This window comes from Mytilus galloprovincialis, chromosome 2, assembly GCF_965363235.1.
Source record: "Mytilus galloprovincialis chromosome 2, xbMytGall1.hap1.1, whole genome shotgun sequence".
Classification (NCBI taxonomy): domain Eukaryota; kingdom Metazoa; phylum Mollusca; class Bivalvia; order Mytilida; family Mytilidae; genus Mytilus; species Mytilus galloprovincialis.
This window is the reverse complement of record NC_134839.1, coordinates 71912398-71935747: the sequence shown is the minus strand read 5'-3', so window position 1 is coordinate 71935747 and position 23350 is coordinate 71912398. Positions and strand designations below refer to the sequence as shown.

At 31.4% G+C, this 23350-nt stretch overlaps 2 protein-coding genes across 2 annotated transcripts; one reads left to right on the top strand and one right to left on the bottom strand.

The window, feature by feature from the left end:
* Positions 1 to 2798: 2798 nt before the first annotated feature.
* On the bottom strand, positions 2799 to 8110 carry LOC143064316 (large ribosomal subunit protein bL32m-like). The gene is made up of 3 exons (XM_076237061.1): positions 7952 to 8110; positions 4541 to 4792; positions 2799 to 3035 (listed from the first exon to the last, which is right to left on the bottom strand). Exons 1-3 carry the CDS (start codon positions 8037 to 8039, stop codon positions 2815 to 2817), a joined length of 561 nt encoding a protein of 186 aa, XP_076093176.1. The 5' UTR covers positions 8040 to 8110; the 3' UTR covers positions 2799 to 2814.
* LOC143064315 (proteasome subunit alpha type-2-like) lies at positions 8090 to 22485 on the top strand. Its single transcript, XM_076237060.1, has 7 exons — positions 8090 to 8236; positions 16268 to 16344; positions 16691 to 16823; positions 17230 to 17352; positions 18556 to 18643; positions 19512 to 19585; positions 22257 to 22485. Exons 1-7 carry the CDS (start codon positions 8199 to 8201, stop codon positions 22429 to 22431), a joined length of 708 nt encoding a protein of 235 aa, XP_076093175.1. The 5' UTR covers positions 8090 to 8198; the 3' UTR covers positions 22432 to 22485.
* Positions 22486 to 23350: the final 865 nt, after the last annotated feature.

The following is a 23350-nucleotide window of genomic DNA, read 5'->3' as shown; positions in this document are numbered from 1 at the left end:
TTGTTGCTTTCTCCATCTGCCAAGATAGTGAAAGGTGCATGTATTTTAGGTTATTACCAGACAGTTTGCCACATGAATAATTTTAATCAGTGCATGCTAATGAAGTAATGCAATTTTGAAAAAAATGTGGTAAAGGGTAGATTTATGCGAGACCTACAAGACAGCACAACATAGAAACAACAGTGCAAACACTGAAATGTCTCGACTTCTTTACTAACACTTGATATTATGTTACATAATATCAATGCTTAGTAAAGATGTCGATAGTCCTTAATATAAAGTTTTACTACAACAATCACATAAACTTGCACATGATCCAAGAAAATGAGGTCGGGTCAGATAAACCAAATGAGAAATACATGTACACCTTACAATCATTCGATACACTTAATATAGTTGACCTATTGCTCATAGTTTCTAAGAAACAGTCTTAACCAAGAAAACTTAACATTGACCAATGAATCACCAAAATAAGGTCATGGTCGGCTGATACCTGCCAGACAGACATATACAGCTAACAATATTTCCATATCACTAAATATAGTTGACCTATTGCATAAAGTATGAGATAAAAAGACCAAAATTCAAAACCTTAACTATGACCACTGAACCATGAAAATGAGGTCAAGGTCAGATAACAACCACCATTTTGACATGAACACCTTACAATCATTCCATACACCAAATATAGTAGACCTATAACAAACAGTATAAGAAAAACAGAACAAACAAAAAATTAAACTATAACCACTGATCCATGAAAAGGAGGTCACAGTCAGACGACAACTGCCAGTTGACATGTACACCTTACAATTCTTCCATACACCAAATATACTACACCTATTGCTTATAGAATCTGAGATAGATTCGACCACCAAAAATTAACCTTGTTCACCGATTCCTGAAATAAGGTAGAGGTCAAGTGAAGTGTCTGACAGGCATGAGGACCTACACCTAGAAAGGTACCAACAATCAAATATAGCTATCTTTTTTGCTCACAATAAGAGAGAAAATAAAATTACAAAAAATGTTCAAATTTTTTTCTAGTAACTGAACCATGAAGATGAGGTCAAGGACAATGGACATGTGACAGATGGAAAGTTCTTAACATAAGGCATCTATAGGTTGCAGTCTTGTAATTGACTGCTCCATAGGCTTACATGCAAAACAGCTGATCTTTGAAAAAAAAAAATAAAAAATGCTACACAGAAAATGTTTTTCATGTTCATATCATGTATGTACTAATGTGAAATTGTGATTTAATCGAAGAAAAAAAAGTCGGTCATGCCACGAAGAATAAAAAATTGTGTAATCCTGAAGTCAAAACATTTCTTTTCTACTTTCTGTTTGCTGTTTTTACTAGGCCGCACCACTTCCAGTAAACATGATATCCTTCCACTTTCCTGGATTGATATCCCCCAAAAGATGCAAGATTTTTTTAAAGTCTATATATATGTTTCAATTCAGCATAAACCTATAATCAAACAGAAAAAATTGAGTTCAGAAAAAAATTCAGAAAAAAATGCACTTTTTTGTTTCCCTCCAAGTTTTGACATGCACTGGAAACTGGAGTTGTAATACAAGACTGGTACCTATATACAATTAATGAAGTATCCAGGTCTTCCACCTTCCTTCTAAAATATAAAGCTTTTAAGAAGTTAACTGTAGCCACTAGATCACTATCCCTAGTGATCTAGTGGCTACAGCTTTAAGCCACAAAAGTCGCAGGCTTGACAAAAAAACAATTATTTTTGTCTAATGCTACACATAGCACTTCATATCAATTCTATAACAGTTTTACATTTTTATACTGATCAGTTAATAAATGGTTGAACCATTATTATAACCTATGTTTTTGAATACCCCAGTATATTATCCCAAACTAGAAATTTGTATTGATTACACATTACTTAAGATAAAACCTCTGATAACCATTAAACATGAGATCTAGGTCACACTATAGCTCTGACCTATATATATCAAAGTAAAGAGTGAACTTGAGATTAAACTAACAAATAAGTAAGCATTATTATTGAACCTTGAAATTATTCTTTTGACCTACATTTAGACCTGTTCAGTCAGTTGATAACTTTATGTATACTGGTACTGTAGTAACATTAATTGGTAAATATGAATACAATTGAGAATGGCATTATGGAATGTGTCAAAGAGATAACAACCCGATCAAAGGACAGAAAAGAGCCAAAGGTCACCAATGGATCTTCAACACAGTGAGAAAATCTGTTTCCCATCATGCAAAGTTAATTGCAACTTGTTATTTGATTGATTGATTGATTGTTGGTTACTTAACGTCCAGTGGTCTTGTTGTCAGAGATTGGTATATTAGGTTGATTTAATCCTCAAAACTGTGTGCTTAAAAAAGAAGAAGCAACTACTCCGTTCAATTTTTTTTTAAGGCCAACAATGGTTTTAATCAAATGACCATTGAGGCTTTATCCAACTTTTGGACATGAGCGTAACTGATGAAGGTCAGTCTAGAACAATATGCTGTGATTATAATATCATTTGGTTTTTTGTTTTGAACATAAATATGTCATTCAGAACTCTGAACATAAATGGTGCAGAAAAATTGGTACCGTTATTGTTATTAATCACAGCCAGAAGAAAGTAAACCATTTAGACAATGTTTGGCAGAAAATAAAATATGCAGACACTCTTAATGAATATGAATATTTTAAAAGGGACAGACATACATGTATAAAATATATAGCAAATATGAAGTATAGTGGAAATAAATCTCCAAGTCAGATAGGTAAATGCTTAAGTAAAACATAATAAAAATTTGATATATTTTTAATTATTTGATGGTTTCACTTTTGTCAACAGAGCATCTGCAAACCACTTGGGTCTAGGCTTTTTCATTTCCACAATATGTTTTCCTTCGAATGTAGGTGGTTTATCTTCACCATCATAAACAAACATGACTTCTTTCTGATCAGGTGTATACTCCATGGCCTCACCCAATTCTTTTTTCATCTCTTTTGTTTCTTCTCTAACTCTTTCATAACAACTACCTGAAAAAAAGCAACAGGATATATATTATCCTTAACATACAGGATAAAATTTATAATTGATTACTCATTTCATCTTAGCAAGAGCATGTACAGATTTTGTCAGATAAATCCTACACCATATTGCTTCTTTTTTTCATTACATTGACAGAGTTTGTCTGATATGCTGTTTGACTGTTGTGGAAAGTGGCACTATACTTGTTGTATCTCATTATTTTACTGCTATATATATGGCATACTTATATTATTGAAATACATATACATTCCACTTCAAATTTTGGTCTGTATGTTTGTTAAACAGTCCATCCAAATTATTTGCTCTATTGATCATGTTGATACAGTATTTTATGCCCAGGTCATTGAAAATTATCTTGCATTAATTTAAGGTGCTCCATAGTTTTCAAAATGTTTGGTCTCGTTCTTTTGTTTCTAATCTGCATGGCAGTGGCAAGGCCATCTCTAAAAACTTCAACTTATACAGATGCTAGGTTCTCAAGTAAGCTTTTGCTTTGAGGTAGCAGAAGACCTCACTGTAATTTTGAGATGAAAAACAGAAATAAAAGTGATGCTATTTTTCTTTTTTAATTGTGTCATGAACAACATGAATAAATAAAACATCTAACGTAACGGTACCCAAATTGCACCGAGTACCCAAATTGCACCTATTTAGCAAAACAAGCAGCGAAAATCTTACAAGATTTTCTAGAGACTAAACAATTTGTTTTTTTATGATTTGATACTTAGCACATCTTTCAACATAGGTAAAACTATTTAGATATGCACAAAACGTTCACAGTATCTATCAACAGATGAAGTATTAACTGAAAAAGCAAAATGTACTGAAACGTCGCCATGCGACGTCATCAAAACGTCATCTTTTTAAAATGAGCAAATACAATATATTACAAGTATCCATTTAAAAAATAATGAAGAGTAAGCATGGACTAATATCCAATTGTTCAAAATATTTAAAGAAATTAAAACAAAAGCTCTGTTATTAGACTTTTGACTATGTGAATTTAAGCATGGAAGCAATTTGGGTACTCCTCATTTCAGAATCATTGATGGTTTGGAGGTCAGTTTAGACCAATTTTTCTATGATTCCATATGGAATAAAAATCAAATTGGTGTACCTTTATAATAAAGAAGGATAGGGCTACAAAATAAACACAGAATGGACATTTTTGTTTTCATCATAAAAAAACGTAGATGAAAAAACTGTCAAAATAGGTGCAATTTGGGTACCGTCACGTTACTGTCATTTGACTGTGGATTTATTAGTATTCATGGGATACCATTTTTCATGGGTTTCGTTGTTACAGGTGAACTCAAAATTAAATGCACAACAAATAACAAACTTTCTATAGTCTTGTATACAGATTTTTTTCAAATCCACAAAATCAAATATCCATGAAATATGCAGGTTTTACTCAATCCAAAAATAATGATACCCACAAAAATAAATAAATCCAGAGTATTCCTCTTCTTGCGTTACCTTCACAACTTACCACAAATTGTTCTCTTTTCATGCCAATGACCACATTCAAGACACATGATTAAACTTTTCTTGATATCAATATATCTTTCCATTTGATGTTTACCAAACTGTCTTGTCATTCTACGTTCACGAGATCGTCTAAATTTAGGTACTGCATAATCTATTGGAGAAAAAATTTGATCCAAAATCGACCTTTGCTGAGTGTTGCCATTGTCTAGTCTTTCATTTGTTGGAGGTGTATCTAGAGCTAAGCCAAAATGTGCTGAAAGTAGAAATCATATAAATATACTGATATACATAATATATTAATAGAACACAAAGGATCAAAATTATTTCGAAAATAAACTGTGTGTAGAAAACTAAATAAACAGTTGCACTTTGAGTGCAAGATATGCCCTTCACTTTTTCAACAAATAACTTCAATAACCCCACAATATCATATCAGAAAGGAGTAAAGCCAGGAACCAAAATAAAACAGTCCAGTAAAGGTGTTATTTTCTAACTTCAGTTATTAAAGTAAATCTAATAGGTACATTGTATGCATTGCAAAATGTATGATATTTAAAAGTATAAAACAGAAGTTGTATATTTGCTTCATATAAATAACATGTATAAATTATTAAATAAATACATTAGCTTAAAATAGGAAAAGATTCACTTTTCCATCTCATTAATGATTTTGTATGTGGACCCACCTCTTGACCATTAAACTATTTATTGAAAAGTGAATTTGTTTTCGTCCCGGCTGATAAAGCTTCTAATAATATCATTTTTGTTTGACGTAAATATTATATTGAGGTTCTGCAAAAGGAAATAACGAATTCACCAACATTCCAACTGACTTCATTTTCAGAAAACGACATCTGCAACAAACACAAACTTTTAGCTACTTCTTTACAAGCATAACCAAATACAATGAAAGTCCCAACTATGTACTGGCTTCCGAAGCTACACAAAAAACCTTACAAATATAGATTTATTTCATCTTCAAGCCATTGTTCCACAACTAAATTGTCTATTCTACTTACTAGTACACTTAGTACAATCAAAAACCTGATTATAAATTGTTCAAATAAGACCTTTGAAAATAGTGGAATTATTTTTTTTTTTGAGTGTCAAAAATTCATTGAAAGTACTTGATAAATAGCATGCATATATTGGTAATTTTAAATCTGTTCAAAGTTTTGATTTTTCTACCCTATATACCACTTTGCCTCATATTCTTATTAAGAAAAAATTCACATCCCTTATTAACTGGGCATTTTAAAAAGTCAGAATGCGAGTACATACAATGTATGTTCAAACTCTTTTAGGTCATTTTTTAGCAGCAATAAACAAAAGAACTATGTCAATTGGACATGCTTTGATACTATATATGCGCTTGAATTTTTACTTGATAACATCTTTGTTCACTATGGAGAATCTGTATATTGTCAAGTTATTGGAATTCCAATGGGGACTAACTGTGCACCACTTATTGCAGACCTGTTTTTGTATTGTTATGAGTTACAATTTATGACTAAAATTAGCAAAGACCCATCGAAACAACATTTGATACAAAAATTTAACAATACTTTTAGATACAAATGTATTTGGATGATACATTGGCTCTTAATAATGACAACTTCAGTATGTATACTAAAGAAATTTATCCTGTTTAACTTACTTTAAATAAAGCTAATACTAACAATGACCAATGCCCTTTCCACGATCTTGATATCTATATCATTAACGGGAAGCTTAATACAAAAATTTATAATAAAAGAGATGATTTTTCATTTCCTATCGTTAACTATCTATTTTTAGATGGTGATGTTCCTTTGTCCCCATCTCATGATGTTTATATATCTCACTTTGTAGTACGAATCGCTCGTGTTTGTAACAACGTATTAGATTTTGGTGAGAGAAATTTATGTATTACTAAAAAATTATTACACCACGGTTTTCATTATCACAAACTAGTCAAAACATTACTTAATTTTATCATTGGTATAAGGAAATAATTTGTAAATATAACTCAACAAGCCTATACATTCAGGTATTTCACATCCAATCTTTCATAGTAATATTCTTTACAAAGCACAAAAATGTCAGTATTCACCTCAAAAGCTTACAAAACCTTTAAAAAGACTTATTAAGAAGGGATATAGTTACGATACTGTTGTTAGATCATTAAAGATTGCATATTTTTGCTTTAATATTAATTCACTTATAGGGTCTTTGCATCGGAACTGAACACATTTATTAAAAAAACAGTTATTGGCATGACACCGGTTATGTTCTTCTCATATAATTTATGATAGTATGATACTAAACCACTAACGGGAGGGATTGTGCCTGATATTCATATGATGAAGACATAATCTTTCAATCAGTTTAATTAAGGTCTGGAGCTGGCATGTCAGTTAACTGCTAGTAGTCTGTTGTTATTTATGTATAATGGTCATTTTATTTATTTTCTTTTGTTTCATCTTCTGACATAGGACTCAGACTTCTCTTGAACTGAATTTTAATGTGTGTATTGTTATGCGTTTACTTTTCTACATTGGCTAGAGGTATAGGGGGAGGGTTGAGATCTCATAAACATGTTTAACCTGCCGCAATTTTGTGCCTTTTTTAAGTCAGGAGCCTCTGACCTTTGTTAGTCTTGTATGATTTTTAATTTTAGTTTCTTGTGTATAATTCAGAGTTTAGTATGACGTCCATTATCACTGTACTTGTATACATATTTTTTAAGGGGCCAGCTGAAGGACGCCCGGGTAGGGGAGTTTCTTGCTACATTGAAGACCCATTGGTGGCCTTCGGCTGTTGTCTGCTCTATGGTCGGGTTGTTCACACTTTGACACATTCCCAATTTCTTTTCTCAATTTTACTAAATATTTCAGCTAAAATATAAGTGGGCAAAAGGTGGCCCCAGTGCTAATTTTGCAGAAAACTGTCATCAAATTTGCAGAAGACTGCTAATTAACAGGATTTTACAAAATTTTCCTTCATTATGACATCACAATAAGTTATTACAAAGCTAATGTCAGACGCAATTGTTAAAATATTTGTTTTTTATTTAAACTGAAACAATAGGACATTTCACATATATTGTAATCAAGTTTCCACTACATTAATATTACCATATATGCATGATTACAGTGAAAATATTTCAGATTTTAAGGGCCAAAATTAAGGTAGTAAACCAATTTATAAAAATACTTATTTACGGTAAATAAATATAAAACAGTCACCAAACTTTCATGAGAACTGCTCAAAGGCTTAATACAGCAAAATATTTATTTTTTTATGGCCGAAACGACCAAGGACGAATCAAACAAGGCCGAAACGGCCTCTTTCCTTGGTGAATTTTCTTACTGTCTTAGTTGTAATCAAAGGAGTTTGCAAAGACCAATCAGGATTTTTTTTAAATTCTTACTTTGGTTATTTATGTACGTTGCTGTTAGTTTTTGTAAATACAGCTCAAGTCTTTGAACTGAAAGATGAAGCCGTGATAGCAAGCTCATATTTATTTCTACTGGATCCGAACGACGATAAGTTAATTAAAATTGAACCAGTATTTCCTCTAAAGCCGAAAGAAGACTTCTGTTGATTGGTCAATTTTCTTAATTGGTCCAATCGACGATTTGCTTTCATTTCTGCCGGTCTCCCAACAAAATACAGCAATGTCTGAGCGATACAGTTTTTCCCTCACAACTTTTAGGTATTGTGAGAATTATTGATAAGAATATGTTTCCAAAAATGTCTGTTTAAAAGTGTATTGTTTACGTAGACGAATACAACTTCATGGGATCTTATGTAATTCTTCAGTAAAACGAATGATAGAGATGTATTCTTGTTGACTTCAGTTCTGCATTGTCATCGTCATGAAAGTTATACATCATACATACATTATGCTCGTATTAGGATTATGAACCCATTTGTCGCTTTAATACTACACTTATAAGTTATGGACATTTTATATAAAATCGACAGCCTTTCCCTTTGTAGTCTTTAACATTTGACAATTCAGTGCTTGATACTGATAGTATTATTGCCATGAATGGGGGTCTTGTAGACTTGTTTGGTGGAGTGTAGGGGCATGGGGTCTTATTCCAGATCCTGCTTCTCGTTGCCAGAATAGCGCATGTAATTTCCTGTGTCGTACTGAAATTTGTTTACTGTTTTCATGCTTAATTATATGACTTTCATGTGTTACGCTTAGAAAAAATCTGCCAATCCAGCATCAAGCTTACACCCCAATGAGATCCACATGAATCAGCATGATTCGTCGATATTGAATGATTCCATTGCATGCGCTAGGTAAATCACAGTCCATTCACAAATCATGTTCGAACCTTTTTTAATAGAATTTGTGTTGAATAAATTTTTAAACGCGTTGAACACTATTAATATTAACAAGTTTACTGTAGGGAAAAATGAATTTATAAATTATTATTGAAGAAAAGAATCATTTTAAAAAGATATCATAAAGGCAAAGTTCTTTCATCTAAGACTTGGAAAATAACATGGAATACCAATATTTCATTGTGTTTACTCATACCAATATCACTACACATACATTTCATGCATTTATTTAACAACTCCCCAATCTCTATTTAAGAAAATTGAAAGTTCTTTTTAGTGTTTAAAAATATTTAGTTGGTAGTTTCTGACAAGATAACTAAAATAATTGTGCAACTAGAACAGATATGTTAAACTGACACCTTTTTTAACTGGAACTGCACACTCAGTTATGAATTAAACAATATGAAAAAATATGGCCCTTTTATAGATAGTAAAAATAAAACATTGAAATGCTGCGAGTGAACAAGCACTTTTCTTTTATATCTCAGTACTTCTCCCTGTCAGTTTCAAAAAGAGAAGTCTGAATCTGAGGAAGCGTGAGCCCTGTATCATAAGACCTGAAAAAATATGGGAAGGCTCAGGGCTTTCCCTTGAAATTTAAGTAGTAGGGTAAATTACAATTACAGGCGGCTGTAACATGCGTTTGGCAAAGCTGGACGCCCACCAACATGAGATAGCTGTTAGCTTGGTGCTTTACGGCAGAAACTCTAGCATAAATAGAGCAAAATCCTGCATTCTCGCAATCTCCTGGCACCTAATTTCATTTTTCAAATGACCATTTTTTATGTATGAAATTAAAGAAAGAAAAAAAATCTTAAAGAAATTTAATTTTTTTTTTTTTTTTTATGTAATGGTTTGTTTTTTATTTTCTTTACCTTAAATGCTTAAAAATTCATTTGCTTTTAAAGGAGTTTTATTTATATCATAATCCGATTTGTTAGCAATCTTTATCGATTTATTTTGCACAACTACAATGTACGTGCATTTGCAAACAAATGACCTCCTTTTTTTCTCCTAAGACTGCTACGCGTATTTAAATCATAAAATTATTTCTCAAGCATTGACAGAAAATTGATATATCCTCTGATTTTCTCTTTTTTTTTTTAAACTGTTCAAGAAGTCGGATACATACATCATTTGGAAATATTATTTATTTGTGGTCAAGTCGACAATATTCCACAGTCTTTTGTTTTTGGCCTTGGTTCTCTTAACACCACATGCTTTGAAAAATGAACTACAAAAGATACTGTTTTCCAGATTCTGAACAACATAATCTACTGCACTTTTTTTTATTTGACTGTTATTATTCCACAACATAAAATTGTCATCCTAATTGTTTGTCTTCACATTCCAAAAGCCAAAACCAACTAGTCAATGATCGAAGGAACGTCTCTCTTGTTATCTTTGAAAAGAAACGATGCATTCTGACTTTAAATAGACAACCAATCAGTGACCTGAATTCGTGTAATATAATAATAATAATAATAATAAATTCTTTATTTAAAGAGGGTAACTCAATTAGAAATAGTCTAATTTTCATTGAGGCCCTCAAACAAAATACATGCATACAGTTAACATTCATACATTCATACATTAATTTACAATATATATTACTAGTATATACACAATTCAATCATTGAAATATACAAAGGATAATAAATGACAATATTTGATATAGTGTTGTTAGAGGAAAACAAATTAGTTGACTTGCATATAATTTTCAAGAAAATTATTATAACTATGTTTCTTGAATAATTCCACATTAGGACATTTTTTTATTTCGAGTGGTAAATTATTCCATACTTTGGTTCCAGAATAATGAAAAGATTTTTTATAAAAATTTGTATTTGGTCTTGGAACAAAAAGATCATTATTAGAGACAGATCGTAAGTTGTGGCGTTGCACATCATCAATATTTAGTATTGATAAGTAATCAGGTGTTAGCCCATTTACAATTTTATACATTAGAATTGATTGTTGGTATTTTATTCTTTTGGTAAAAGATAGCCATTTTAAAGAAGAAAACATGAAATTAGATGGAATAGAAATATCGCATTCCAGTATAATTCTTGCTACTCTTTTTTGAAGTTTTATGATTCTATCTGAATCTTTTTGTAATAAATTTCCCCAAACTGAACTACAATAGTCTATATATGGTAGAATATATGCATTATAAAATAGTTGCCTTGTGTGTATTGGCAAATATACTTTAATTTTATATAAAAGTGATACTTTAGATGAGATAATTTTACATATACGATCAACATGATCTTCCCAGCTTAAATTTTCATCAATGTCTATTCCAAGTAATTTGAAAGAATGGACATTCTCAATACATGTTTCGTTGACGGTAATACATAATTCTGATAGTTGTTTAAGTTTTTGTTTTGAACCCAATTTCATACACTTAGTTTTTTGTGCATTGATTTTCATACTGTTATTGTTACACCAAGATTGTATAGCATTTAAATCATTTTGCAATATGCTGTTTATTTTTTCAATGTTTTTATCATGAAAATGCAATGTTGAATCATCAGCATATAAATCCATATTGGATTGTTTAACATGAAGTGGTAAATCATTTATATATATTAAAAATAATAGCGGACCTAAAATAGAACCTTGAGGCACTCCATACTTTACAAACGATTTATCAGATTTAATGTTAGCGTATTGGACTTCTTGTTGTCTGTAAGACAAATATGATTTTATCCAATCTATTATATGTTTTCCGATATGATAAAATTTTAACTTTTCTAGAAGTATGGCATGGTTAATAAGGTCAAAAGCCTTACTGAAATCTAAAAACACTGTACCAACTATTTCTCCATTATCTAAATATTTTAACCATTCGTCAATTAGTTTAGTTAGCGCTGTTTGGCAGGAATGACCTTGTCTGAAACCTGACTGGGCGATATGTAACAATTTTTTATTGTTAAGGAATTCATATAACTGTGTACATACATGTCTTTCGAAAATTTTAGATATGGTATTCAATATAGAAATTGGACGATAATTTGAGGGAATATCTCTTGGTCCTCCTTTATGTATAGCAGTTACTCTTGCAAGTTTTAATTTTTGCGGACTATATTTAGCCCAAGGTTAACACTGACTTTTCATCTTTGTTAATCGTGATCGGACTTTGCGACAATACGTCTCTCGGGTGCCTGTAAACTTTTGAAAAAGATATTTTTAGCTCACCTGGCCCAAAGGGCCAAGTGAGCTTTTCTCATCACTTGGCGTCCGGCGTCCTCCGTCGTCGTCCTGCGTTAACTTTTACAAAAATCTTCTCCTCTGAAACTACTGGGCCAAATTTAACCAAACTTGGCCACAATCATCATTGGGGTATCTAGTTTAAAAAATGTGTCCGGTGACCCGGCCAACCAACCAAGATGGCCGCCATGGCTAAAAATAGAACATAGGGGTAAAATGCAGTTTTTGGCTTATAACTCAAAAACCAAAGCATTTAGAGCAAATCTGACACACAGTAAAATTGTTCATCAGGTCAAGATCTATCTGCCCTGAAATTTTCAGATGAATCGGACATTTCGTTGTTGGGTTGCTGCCCCTGAAATGGTAATTTTAAGGAAATTTTGCTGTTTTTGGTTATTATCTTGAATATTATTATAGATAGAGATAAACTGTAAACAGCAATAATGTTCAGCAAAGTAAGATCTACAAATAAGTCAACATGATCAAAATGGTCAGTTGACCCCTTTAGGAGTTATTGCCCTTTATAGTCAATTTTTAACCATTTTTCGTAAATCTTAGTCATCTTTTAGAAAAATCTTCTCCTCTGAAACTACTGGGCCAAATTTAACCAAACTTGGCCACAATCATCATTGGGGTATCTAGTTTAAAAATTGTGTCCGTTGACCCGGCCAACCAACCAAGATGGCCGCCATGGCTAAAAATAGAACATAGGGGTAAAATGCAGTTTTTGGCTTATAACTCAAAAACCAAAGCATTTAGAGCAAATCTGACACACAGTAAAATTGTTCATCAGGTCAAGATCTATCTGCCCTGAAATTTTCAGATGAATCGGACATTCCGTTGTTGGGTTGCTGCCCCTGAAATGGTAATTTTAAGGAAATTTTGCTGTTTTTGGTTATTATCTTGAATATTATTATAGATAGAGATAAACTGTAAACAGCAATAATGTTCAGCAAAGTAAGATCTACAAATAAGTCAACATGACCAAAATGGTCAGTTGACCACTTTAGGAGTTATTGCCCTTTATAGTCAATTTTTAACCATTTTTCGTAAATCTTAGTAATCTTTTAGAAAAATCTTCTCCTCTGAAACTACTGGGCCAAATTTAACCAAACTTGGCCACAATCATCATTGGGGTATCTAGTTTAAAAATTGTGTCCGTTGACCCGGCCAACCAACCAAGATGGCCGCCATGGCTAAAAATAGAACATAGAGGTAAAATTAGTTTTTGGCTTATAACTCAAAAACCAAAGCATTTAGAGCAAATCTGACATGAAGTTAAATGGTTTATCAGGTCAAGATCTATCTGCCCTGAAATTTTCAGATGAATTGGACAACCCATTGTTGGGTTGCTGCCCCTGAATTGGTTATATTAAGGAAATTTCGCTGTTTTTGGTTATTATCTTGAATATTATTATAGAAAGAGATAAACTATAAACAGTTAGAATGTACAGCAAAGTAAAACCTGAATAAGTCATCATGACCAAAAAGGTCAATTGACCCCTTAAGGAGTTATTGCCCTTTATAGTCAATTTTTAACAATTTAAAATTTATAAATTTTCACTAACATTATCTACAGTAACTACTGGGCCAAGTTTATTATAGAGATAATTGCAAGCAGCAAGAATGTTCAGTAAAGTAAGATCTACAAACATATCACCATCACAAAAACACAATTTTGTTATGAGTCCATCTGTGCCCTTTGTTAAGTATTCACAGACCAAGGTGAGCGACACAGGCTCTTTAGAGCCTCTAGTTTTCTTTTTATACGACCGCAAAAATTTTAATTTTTCGTCGTATATTGCTATCACGTTGGCGTCGTCGTCGTCTTGTGGTGTCGTCGTCGTCTTGTGTCGTCGTCGTCAGAATACTTTTAGAAATCTATGAAATTTTAAACACAAGGTTTGTGACCATAAAAGGAAGGTTGGGTTTGATTTTGGGAGTTTTGGTCCCAACAGTTTAGGAATAAGGGGCCCAAAGGGTCCAAAATTGAACTTTGTTTGATTTCATCAAAAATTGAATAATTGGCCATGGGGTTCTTTGATTTGCCAAATCTAACTGTGTATGTAGATTCTTAATTTTTGGTCCCGTTTTCAAATTGGTCTACATTAAGGTCCAAAGGGTCCAAAATTAAACTTAGTTTGATTTTAACAAAAATTGAATCCTTGGGGTTCTTTGATATGCTGAATCTAAAAATGTACTTAGATTTTTGATAATTGGCCCAGTTTTCAAGTTGGTCCAAATCGGGGTCCAAAATTAAACTTTGTTTGATTTCATCAAAAAATTGAATAATTGGGGTTCTTTGATATGCCAAATCTTACTGTGTATGTAGATTCTTAATTTTTGGTCCCGTTTTCAAATTGGTCTACATTAAAGTCCAAAGGGTCCAAAATTAAACTAAGTTTGATTTTAACAAAAATTGAATTCTTGGGCTTTTTTGATATGCTGAATCTAAACATGTACTTAGATTTTTGATTATAGGCCCAGTTTTCAAGTTGGTTCAAATCAGGATCCAAAATTATTATATTAAGTATTGTGCAATAGCAAGAAATTTTCAATTGCACAGTATTCAGCAATAGTAAGAAATCTTCAATTGCACAGTATTGTGCAATAACAAGAAATTTTCAATTGCACAGTATTGCGCAATAGCAAGAAATTTTCAATTGCACAGTATTGTGCAATAGCAAATATTTTCAATTGCACAGTATTGCGCAATAGCAAGAAATATCTAATTGCACAATATTGTGCAATAGCAAGAAATTTTCAATTGGAGTTATCTTTCTTTGTCCAGAATAGTAGTTGAATCAACTCAAATTATTGTTTTATACAATATACAATTTATATTCACTTTTACTACCAACTGATAAATTAAAACAATCTTTACCATTCAGTGATAACAAGCACTTTATTTTACATTTTAATATTTTATGATGTATTTAAATGAGTAGTTATTGTTGCAAACTCCATTAGAAATTTGAATTGAGATCAGTTTTAGAAAAAGGGAAAGGGGGATGTGAAAAAAAAATGGGGGTGGGGGGCGGGGGGTAAATTTTTCTCATTTCAGATTTCATAAATAAAAAGAAAATTTCTTCAAGCATTTTTTTGAGAGGATTATTAATATTCAACAGCATAGTGAATTGCTCAAAGGCAAAAAAAATATTTTAAGTTCATTAGACCACATTCATTCTGTGTCAGAAACCTATGCTGTGTCAACTATTTCATCACAATCCAAATTTAGAGCTGAATCCAGCATGAATGTTGTGTCCATACTTGCCCCAACCATTCAGGGTTCAACCTCTGCAGTCGTATAAGGCTGCGCCCTGCGGAGCATCTGGTTTATTTTTGTCAGTGAAGTAGCCAGCAATTGAAGCCACCGTAAATGGCGGAAATCTGCCGTCTACCGGCTACTTTGGAAAGCCCTAAGGCTGAACTAAACATTATTGGAATATACAAATGATATTTTGTTTGGCAAAGTTCAAATGATTATTGATATACTAAACAAGTTAAAGGGGCATTAGCTGTCAAATTCATGTTCACCGATTTGACTCAAATTTTCATAATTGATTTATAATATATAATAAGGTCTACATGTGTATCCAAATACAAAAATTTAAAAATTAACAATAAACACTATTAATGCATGGACCTGATAATGTTATTGTCCTAATACGAAAATTTATCAGGTAAATAAAATCATATTGCCATCGGGTTAGACAAAGCCAAACCTGATATGAATTTTATTGACCCGATAAATTCTGTACTAGGACAACTGCACACTGTGTAACGAATTGATCCCGATTTTGTTATATAACTACTTATTATATTCAAATTCAATTTTAGGACAATTTAAACCCAATATACTTTTAATATTCAATATAAAACTGAAAAAAAAAGAAATAATAGGACTTTATAGCAACTCAAAAAAACTTTTTTTATTATTAGGTCAATATTGTGAGGGAGATAATTCCAATTGACGTAATAAAAAGTTGTACTGAAATTTATTAGGACAATATCAGCCAATCAAATGGCATGAAATTACTCTAAATCAGGAGTGATTGAGTGGCTTTAAACTGATTATTGATATATAAAACCTTGGTTCAGTGTGTTATGTAATATTTTCAAAGATTTTCTTCAAACATTATTTATATTTTTTGTAATACATATTTATTTACAGTCCCTCAGGGAAACTGGTACAGATAGAATATGCATTGGCAGCTGTTGCAGCCGGAGCACCATCTGTAGGTATTAAAGGTAAGTGTCATATTTTTCATACAAAAGTGATTATTTATCATGAAAATGAATTCATTGGAAGGGAATTGTTTTTCTTTATTATTTTCTGGTATTACAATGTAACTCTATTTATAAATCAAGGGTTTAATTCCTTTTCATTACTTTCCATGAACAGTGATTGTAATGATCACAATGCTTACTTTCAACGCTTTCATACAAAATAATTTGAAGAAAATACTTATGTGAGGTAGTCATCACTCTTTATTCAGAAGTCAAGTGATGCCCATGTGTGTCAAAGTATTATGTTTATATGATATACTCACTAAATGTATAAATATGTAAAAATAATTTATGAATTTTATTTTAGCAACAAATGGAGTGGTGTTAGCTACAGAAAAGAAGCAGAAATCCATATTATATGATGAAAACAGTATACACAAAATAGAGATGATAACTAGAAATGTAGGCATGGTATACAGTGGGATGGGACCTGATTTCAGGTTTGTAGAAGACATGCATCCTTATTCCATACACATTATAAAGTATGAAATATAAACCAGAAATTTTTCCATTATTTCCTAGACTGGAGGCAGTTATATTAATAAGGGGATTGAATAGGGTTCATTCTGTTGCTGTATAAGTCATTATTAATGGTCTTAGATAGGAAAGAGAGAATCAGTTCCTCTAATGTAGATACTCTAGAATTCATAAAATGAGAAAAAAAACAGACTGAAAAATAATGATTAGAATAAAGATATTCTGACTTTTGAGTCCAACTGTTTTTTTTTAAACCCATTAAAGCAAAGCAGCTTTTGTCATGATAGTAATTAATCTGATGAATCTTTACAGATTTTAATTTTAATGGTCAATTCAACAAACATTTCAATGTGTATTTTGTATTTTCAGGGTCTTATTAAAAGCAGCTAGGAAGTTGGCTCAGCAGTATCAGTTGGCTTATCAAGAACAAATACCCACAGCACAGATTGTACATAAAATAGCTAATGTCATGCAGGAATACACACAATCAGGGTATTCAAAGATATACATATATTTAAGTTATGATCTGATACTTAAATGTATCTACTTTTCTGTTTTGGAAGGGAGATTCAAGATTGCATTATTAATGCACTCAAAACCATTATGTGACTGGCTTGATAGTTATCAATTTTCCAGATCTTATCACTGCAAAACATAGTGCATAGAGCACAACACTTGATACATCCTCAGCATGAACATATATGAAATTTATCAATGAAATATATATTCAGTCTGACAATTAGGTGTATGTGTAAGACCATACTTCTAAAATATCAATAGGATGAATTGTCTTATGTTCATATAATATTTAAAATTTGAGTTATCTTCCTTTGTCCATACTTGTAGTTTTGCCTTCCATATTGCTTGGTTATTACATCAAAATGAATGCAATATTTACCCGTCAGTGTTTATAACAACTTTGATTATGCTTGTCATTTGCTTTTTCATTAGTGAATTGAAACTATTTTAGTACACATAAATGGATTAAAATTTTAAATGACTTATGTTTTAAAACAAGTTAAATATACATGTTTTTCAATTTATCAAAATTAGATTTGTTTTTTATAATCTGCTTAACTAAAATATGTAGTTTAATGTGATATGGACTGCTGAACATTGTCATTTTGTTTTGATAAAATAGTTGGAAAGTTGATTCTCAATATTTAGTGCATTCTACATACATGATATGCAGTTTAAATGTGATAGGAACTGCTGAAAATTCTAATATCATTTTGATAAATTAGTTATTTGATTCTCATTTTTACACAATTTCTAACTTTACAACTGTGATGAGAAATTGTAATACCTTGTCATGCATGTGATAGGGATATTATTTTTTGAACAGCATGATTTTATCAAAATCTCGAGGTAGAATTTTTAACTTCAATCGAATTCTTAAAATGAAGTTAAATTATGAAATAATATAAAAGTAAAACATAAATTCCATGGTGAATACAGTATTTATTTGCTGAACAAAATGTTTATTCTGACTTGACATTGTACTGTTTGGAAAAATTACTTTCAAGATTGGTGATTAAATCTTAGATATGACATTTATGGCAATAATATGCAATTGGGCTATTCTATATTCAAAGCCCTCTCCATAATTTGAAAAAAAAATACAATTATGGAAGAGCTAAAAAATATATTTCTTTGTATACTTTATACTGAAATCATTCATGCATATATTTTCAGTGGAGTGCGACCATTTGGTGTTTCACTTTTACTTGCTGGTTGGGATGAAGATGAGGAAAGACCATACCTTTATCAGTGTGATCCATCAGTAAGTCATCCACAGCTTTTCTAATAGGTTCTCTTTTATTGTACTTTAGACAATCAACAATCAAGCAATGTTTATTAGAAGAAATATTGTTTTAATAATATGTATAAATAATATTAATGTAGTATGATTGCCAATAAAACAACTATCAACCAGGGAACAAATGATGTAGATGTAAGAGACTTCAGATATGTCTATTTATATGTTAATCATTAGTAATAAGATTTTTCTATGGTCCATTCAAATTATAAGAAAGTAAAAAAAATCTGCTTTAATCAGTTGCCATAACAAATTCATCACTTCATCAGACGCCTTGCATGTTGTAAAATTTTGGCAAAAAATAAGATTTGGATATTTAAACCTGAGTTAATGCAAAAACTTTGAATCAATTGTAAATTATCATTTGAATGGAAATAAAGCCTTCATACTAATCTGGACCATTTGATGGAGCCTTCATACTAATCTGGACCATTTGATGGATATATATAGTTATAAAAATAATACGTGAATTAGATTTTAAAATGAAACCATTCAGTAGTATGAACTAACTGTTTGTTAAAGTGATGGAAAAGTAAATGAAGGACTACATGGCAAAGACTTTTCTTAGAAGTAATGGAGTTGGTGAAACATTAAAATTTTGAGATTTGTTATGTTTTCATAGGTCTCTCATTTTTCTTAGTATTCCAAATTCAAGATACTCAAATGGAAAGGGGTGCCATATGTCTTTCTTTTCAAAAACCTTATATATTCAATATAAATAATTTACCAAATCAATTAATTTCATAAATATAACAGTTTTTCAAAAATGAATATGGCAATATATATTGCAATTAAACAACATTTATGTGTATTCATTATTATATTATTTCAGGGAGCTTATTTTGCCTGGAAAGCAACTGCAATGGGAAAGAATTTTGTAAACGGGAAAACTTTCTTAGAAAAAAGGTAACCTACTGTTTCACAAGTTTGACAATCAAGGTCTTTTGGACATGGGCTATACCTTGATTGTTTCAGTGTTGGATTCTGCTACATGTTGCTGATTTACCATAAAAAAATCTTCACTTTTAGAGTTGAGTAGTAGGAATGCAGTAAAATATTTTTTATGGCCCCTCAACAAAGTTGTCGGTGCCATATAGTTTTACCCTTGTCTGAAATTCCGTTTTTTCCGAAATTCCGAAATTCCGTCATTCCGCAACAAACCATTATATGGAGATTTTTTCTAAATGCCTTCAGACATTTGGCTGATTTTTGGTTTGTGAGTTCACCATGATGAGTTACAGATCAAGTTTCGTTCCGCTCCGCTAATTTTTGTTGAAATTACAGGCTTTGGACTTTGATAAATTGTTGTAAATTACAGTTATACCGAGTTTTTTTCTAAACGCCTTCAGATATTGGGCTGATTTTTGGTTTGTGAGTTAACCATGATGAGATACAGGTCAAGTTTAAGTTTTGTTCTGCTTTTCTAATTTTTGTTGAAATTACGGGCTTTGGACTTTGATAAATTGTTGAAAATAACAGTTATACAGAGTTTTTTTCTAAACGCCTTCAGATATTGGGCTGATTTTTGGTATGTGAGTTAACCATGATGAGTTACAGATCAAGTTTAAGTTTTGTTCCTCTCCATTAATTTTTGCCAAAATTAAGGGTTTTCATCTTTGAAAATTGTTGAAAATCACAATTATACAGACTTTTTTTCTAAACGCTTTCAGATATTGGGCTGATTTTTGGTATGTAAGGTAAACATGATAGTGGTTAGTGCATCGGACTACTAACACAAAGGTTCCTGGTTCGATTCCCGTTTGGGATGAAAATTTCAGGAACTCAATTTTCGGCTCTCCCTTGACACCATTTGCGAGTATGGTCTTGAGGAAACGATGATAGTCCGTCGGACGGGGACGATAAATGGCTGGCCCGTGTTAAGAGAGAGCCATATCTCTTGCACGTTAAAGACACCCTTGTAGATTTCGAAAAAGAGTAGGCTAATGCCGCTACAAGGCAGCACTCGCACCCGCAAAGTGGAAAGGGATTAATATAAGTTGTAAAACTTGTTTCCCAATCCACTATAAATAAATATGTTTAAACGAACCATGATGAGATACAGGTCAAGTTTAAGTTTTGTTCTGCTTTGCTAATTTTTGTTGAAATTACGGGCTTTGGACTTTGATAAATTGTTGAAAATAACAGTTATACAGACTTTTTTTCTAAACACTTTCAGATATTGGTCTGATTTTTGGTATGTGAGTTACTCATGATGAGTTACAGATCAAGTTTAAGTTTTGTTCCTCTCCATTAATATTTGCCAAAATTAAGGGTTTTCATCTTTGAAAATTGTTGAAAATCACAATTATACAGACTTTTTTTCTAAAGGCTTTCAGATATTGGGCTGATTTTTGGTATGTAAGGTAACCATGATGAGATACAGGTCAAGTTTAAGTTTTGTTCTGCTTTGCTAATTTTTGTTGAAATTACGGGCTTTGGACTTTGATAAATTGTTGAAAATAACAGTTATACAGAGTTTTTTTCTAAACACTTTCAGATATTGGGCTGATTTTTGGTATGTGAGTTACTCATGATGAGTTACAGATCAAGTTTAAGTTTTGTTCCTCTCCATTAATTTTTGCCAAAATTAAGGGTTTTCATCTTTGAAAATTGTTGAAAATCACAATTATACAGACTTTTTTCTAAACGCTTTCAGATATTGGGCTGATTTTTGGTATGTAAGGTAACCATGATGAGATACAGGTCAAGTTTAAGTTTTGTTCTGCTTTGCTAATTTTTGTTGAAATTACGGGCTTTGGACTTTGATAAATTGTTGAAAATAACAGTTATACAGAGTTTTTTTCTAAACACTTTCAGATATTGGGCTGATTTTTGGTATGTGAGTTAACCATGATGAGTTACAGATCAAGTTTAAGTTTTGTTCCTCTCCATTAATTTTTGCCAAAATTAAGGGTTTACAACTTTGAAAATTGTTGAAAATCACAGTTATACAGACTTCGACACATCTAGTTTCCTTATTATTTGTCATTTCTTCATTGTTTTTAAATAAGTACTTAAAGCTATATAGTGAGCATTAGCTATCCTTGATAAATACACAATGACATATTTCTAATGCAGAGAGTTGGTTGTAGCAGAAATGAAACAGAAATTGGTTTATCAATATGTTGGTGGTCATACAAAGCAAGTTGCCCTTGAAAAGCAATTGTAGCACTAGAATGTGAATAGTAAAATGAAAAATTCTGATGGCAAGAAATGTTGATATTTTTCAAAGTACAATTCTATGTTGCCATCTTCTTTAACCATTTGAATGCAACCATTTTTTTAGTTCATACTATAAGACTTTCAATTTGATGGAGATATACCTGTTCCAGACAGCATACTGTAAAGGAAGACTGTAAAAGGGGGAATTTTAACTATGGTATTGTTGTTTTTTTGACAATTAATAAAGAAAGCCCATTGCTTAAATTTTATTGTATAAAATTTCCAAAATAAACCTAACTGATAGGTTTGGCACAAGAAATTATGAAAAATTATTGCCATGAACAGGTTTGGCCCATGATAATGTACTTTTTAATAAAAAATTTCTTACTAAGTATAACCTTTCTTGAATTTACAGATACAGTGATAATTTAGAACTTGAAGATGCAATCCACACAGCTATTTTGACCTTGAAGGAAAGTTTTGAAGGACAAATGACTGAGGATAATATTGAAATAGGAATCTGTAATAAAGATGGATTTCGACGTTTGAACCCACCAGAGGTCAAAGACTATTTAGCATCAGTTCAATAACAACATTGTTCATCTCATTATTGTTTAATAGATAAAATAAAAGTGCTACATTTATTTTGTATTTTCTTGTATACAGCTGTTCATTGAAAATTGAATGCTCACAGTACCAACCCTTTGAAATCATTATTAATATATTCAATTTCAAAGAAGCTGTTTGAGCTCATAGGGTTCAAATGCTTCACAGATTCATGTATGATCTGTAGGAAAGAAGTATTTTAGAACTTTTATAAATGTGACAATTATTGTCATCAAAATTTGTATGATTAAATTATCTAAGGACTTTAAAAATCTGATTAGCAACAGCAAACAGGACATGATGGTAAAAATCTAAGAAAAAGTCAAATCCTAATCTTTGATTGTAAATAATTCAGAATTATAAAAAAGATGATGTTTGTAAGTTTTGTTCTTCTGTCTATAGGATATTATAAATCTATAATTATACAATGATACATAGAATATAAAAGAAAATGTTATAATATTATCTGGGTATGCACAAAAAAGAGATTGGGTTGCTCTTAAACTTGATATTGTTTGATAGTCAAGTTCAAATAATTGTAAACACTGTCACTTAACTTAAAGTTTTGGTATACTGTTGCCTATCTATATGTTGTAGCACACTTGAGTTATTTCACTATTCCTTATCAAACTATAAGCAGTCTCATGTTCATGAAAAATGGTAATTCTGCTTTTCAGCTCACCTTGCCCTTTTGGCTTTCCATCTCACTTGGCATCCAGTATCATCCATTGAGTTTTGCAAAAATTAAAAAGAACATGGGGATATTTTTTTTTGTCCAATCTTGAAAACTGCTAAAAAGATAGAGAACATCTTAAAAAACAGGCATGTTAAGAAGTTGAGATCTACCAACTGTTCATTTTCATAAAAATTGTCCAATGACTTATGGAAGTTTGGATGTTTCAC

What these genes read in the sequence shown, in the direction of transcription:
- LOC143064315 (XM_076237060.1), top strand. Translation starts at nt 8,199, where the DNA reads ATGTCTGAGCGATACAGTTTTTCCCTCACAACTTTTAG. An exon ending in CAGGAATACACACAATCAGG is followed by an intron (nt 17,353 to 18,555) that starts GTATTCAAAGAT and finishes ATATATTTTCAG; the next exon opens with TGGAGTGCGACCATTTGGTG. An exon ending in TTTATCAGTGTGATCCATCA is followed by an intron (nt 18,644 to 19,511) that starts GTAAGTCATCCA and finishes ATATTATTTCAG; the next exon opens with GGAGCTTATTTTGCCTGGAA.
- LOC143064316 (XM_076237061.1), bottom strand. Translation starts at nt 8,039, where the DNA reads ATGAGCTTGCTATCACGGCTTCATCTTTCAGTTCAAAGACTTGAGCTG. An exon ending in AACGTACATAAATAACCAAA is followed by an intron (nt 4,793 to 7,951) that starts GTAAGAATTTAA and finishes TTCTACTTTCAG; the next exon opens with CACATTTTGGCTTAGCTCTA. An exon ending in TGAAAAGAGAACAATTTGTG is followed by an intron (nt 3,036 to 4,540) that starts GTAAGTTGTGAA and finishes GCTTTTTTTCAG; the next exon opens with GTAGTTGTTATGAAAGAGTT.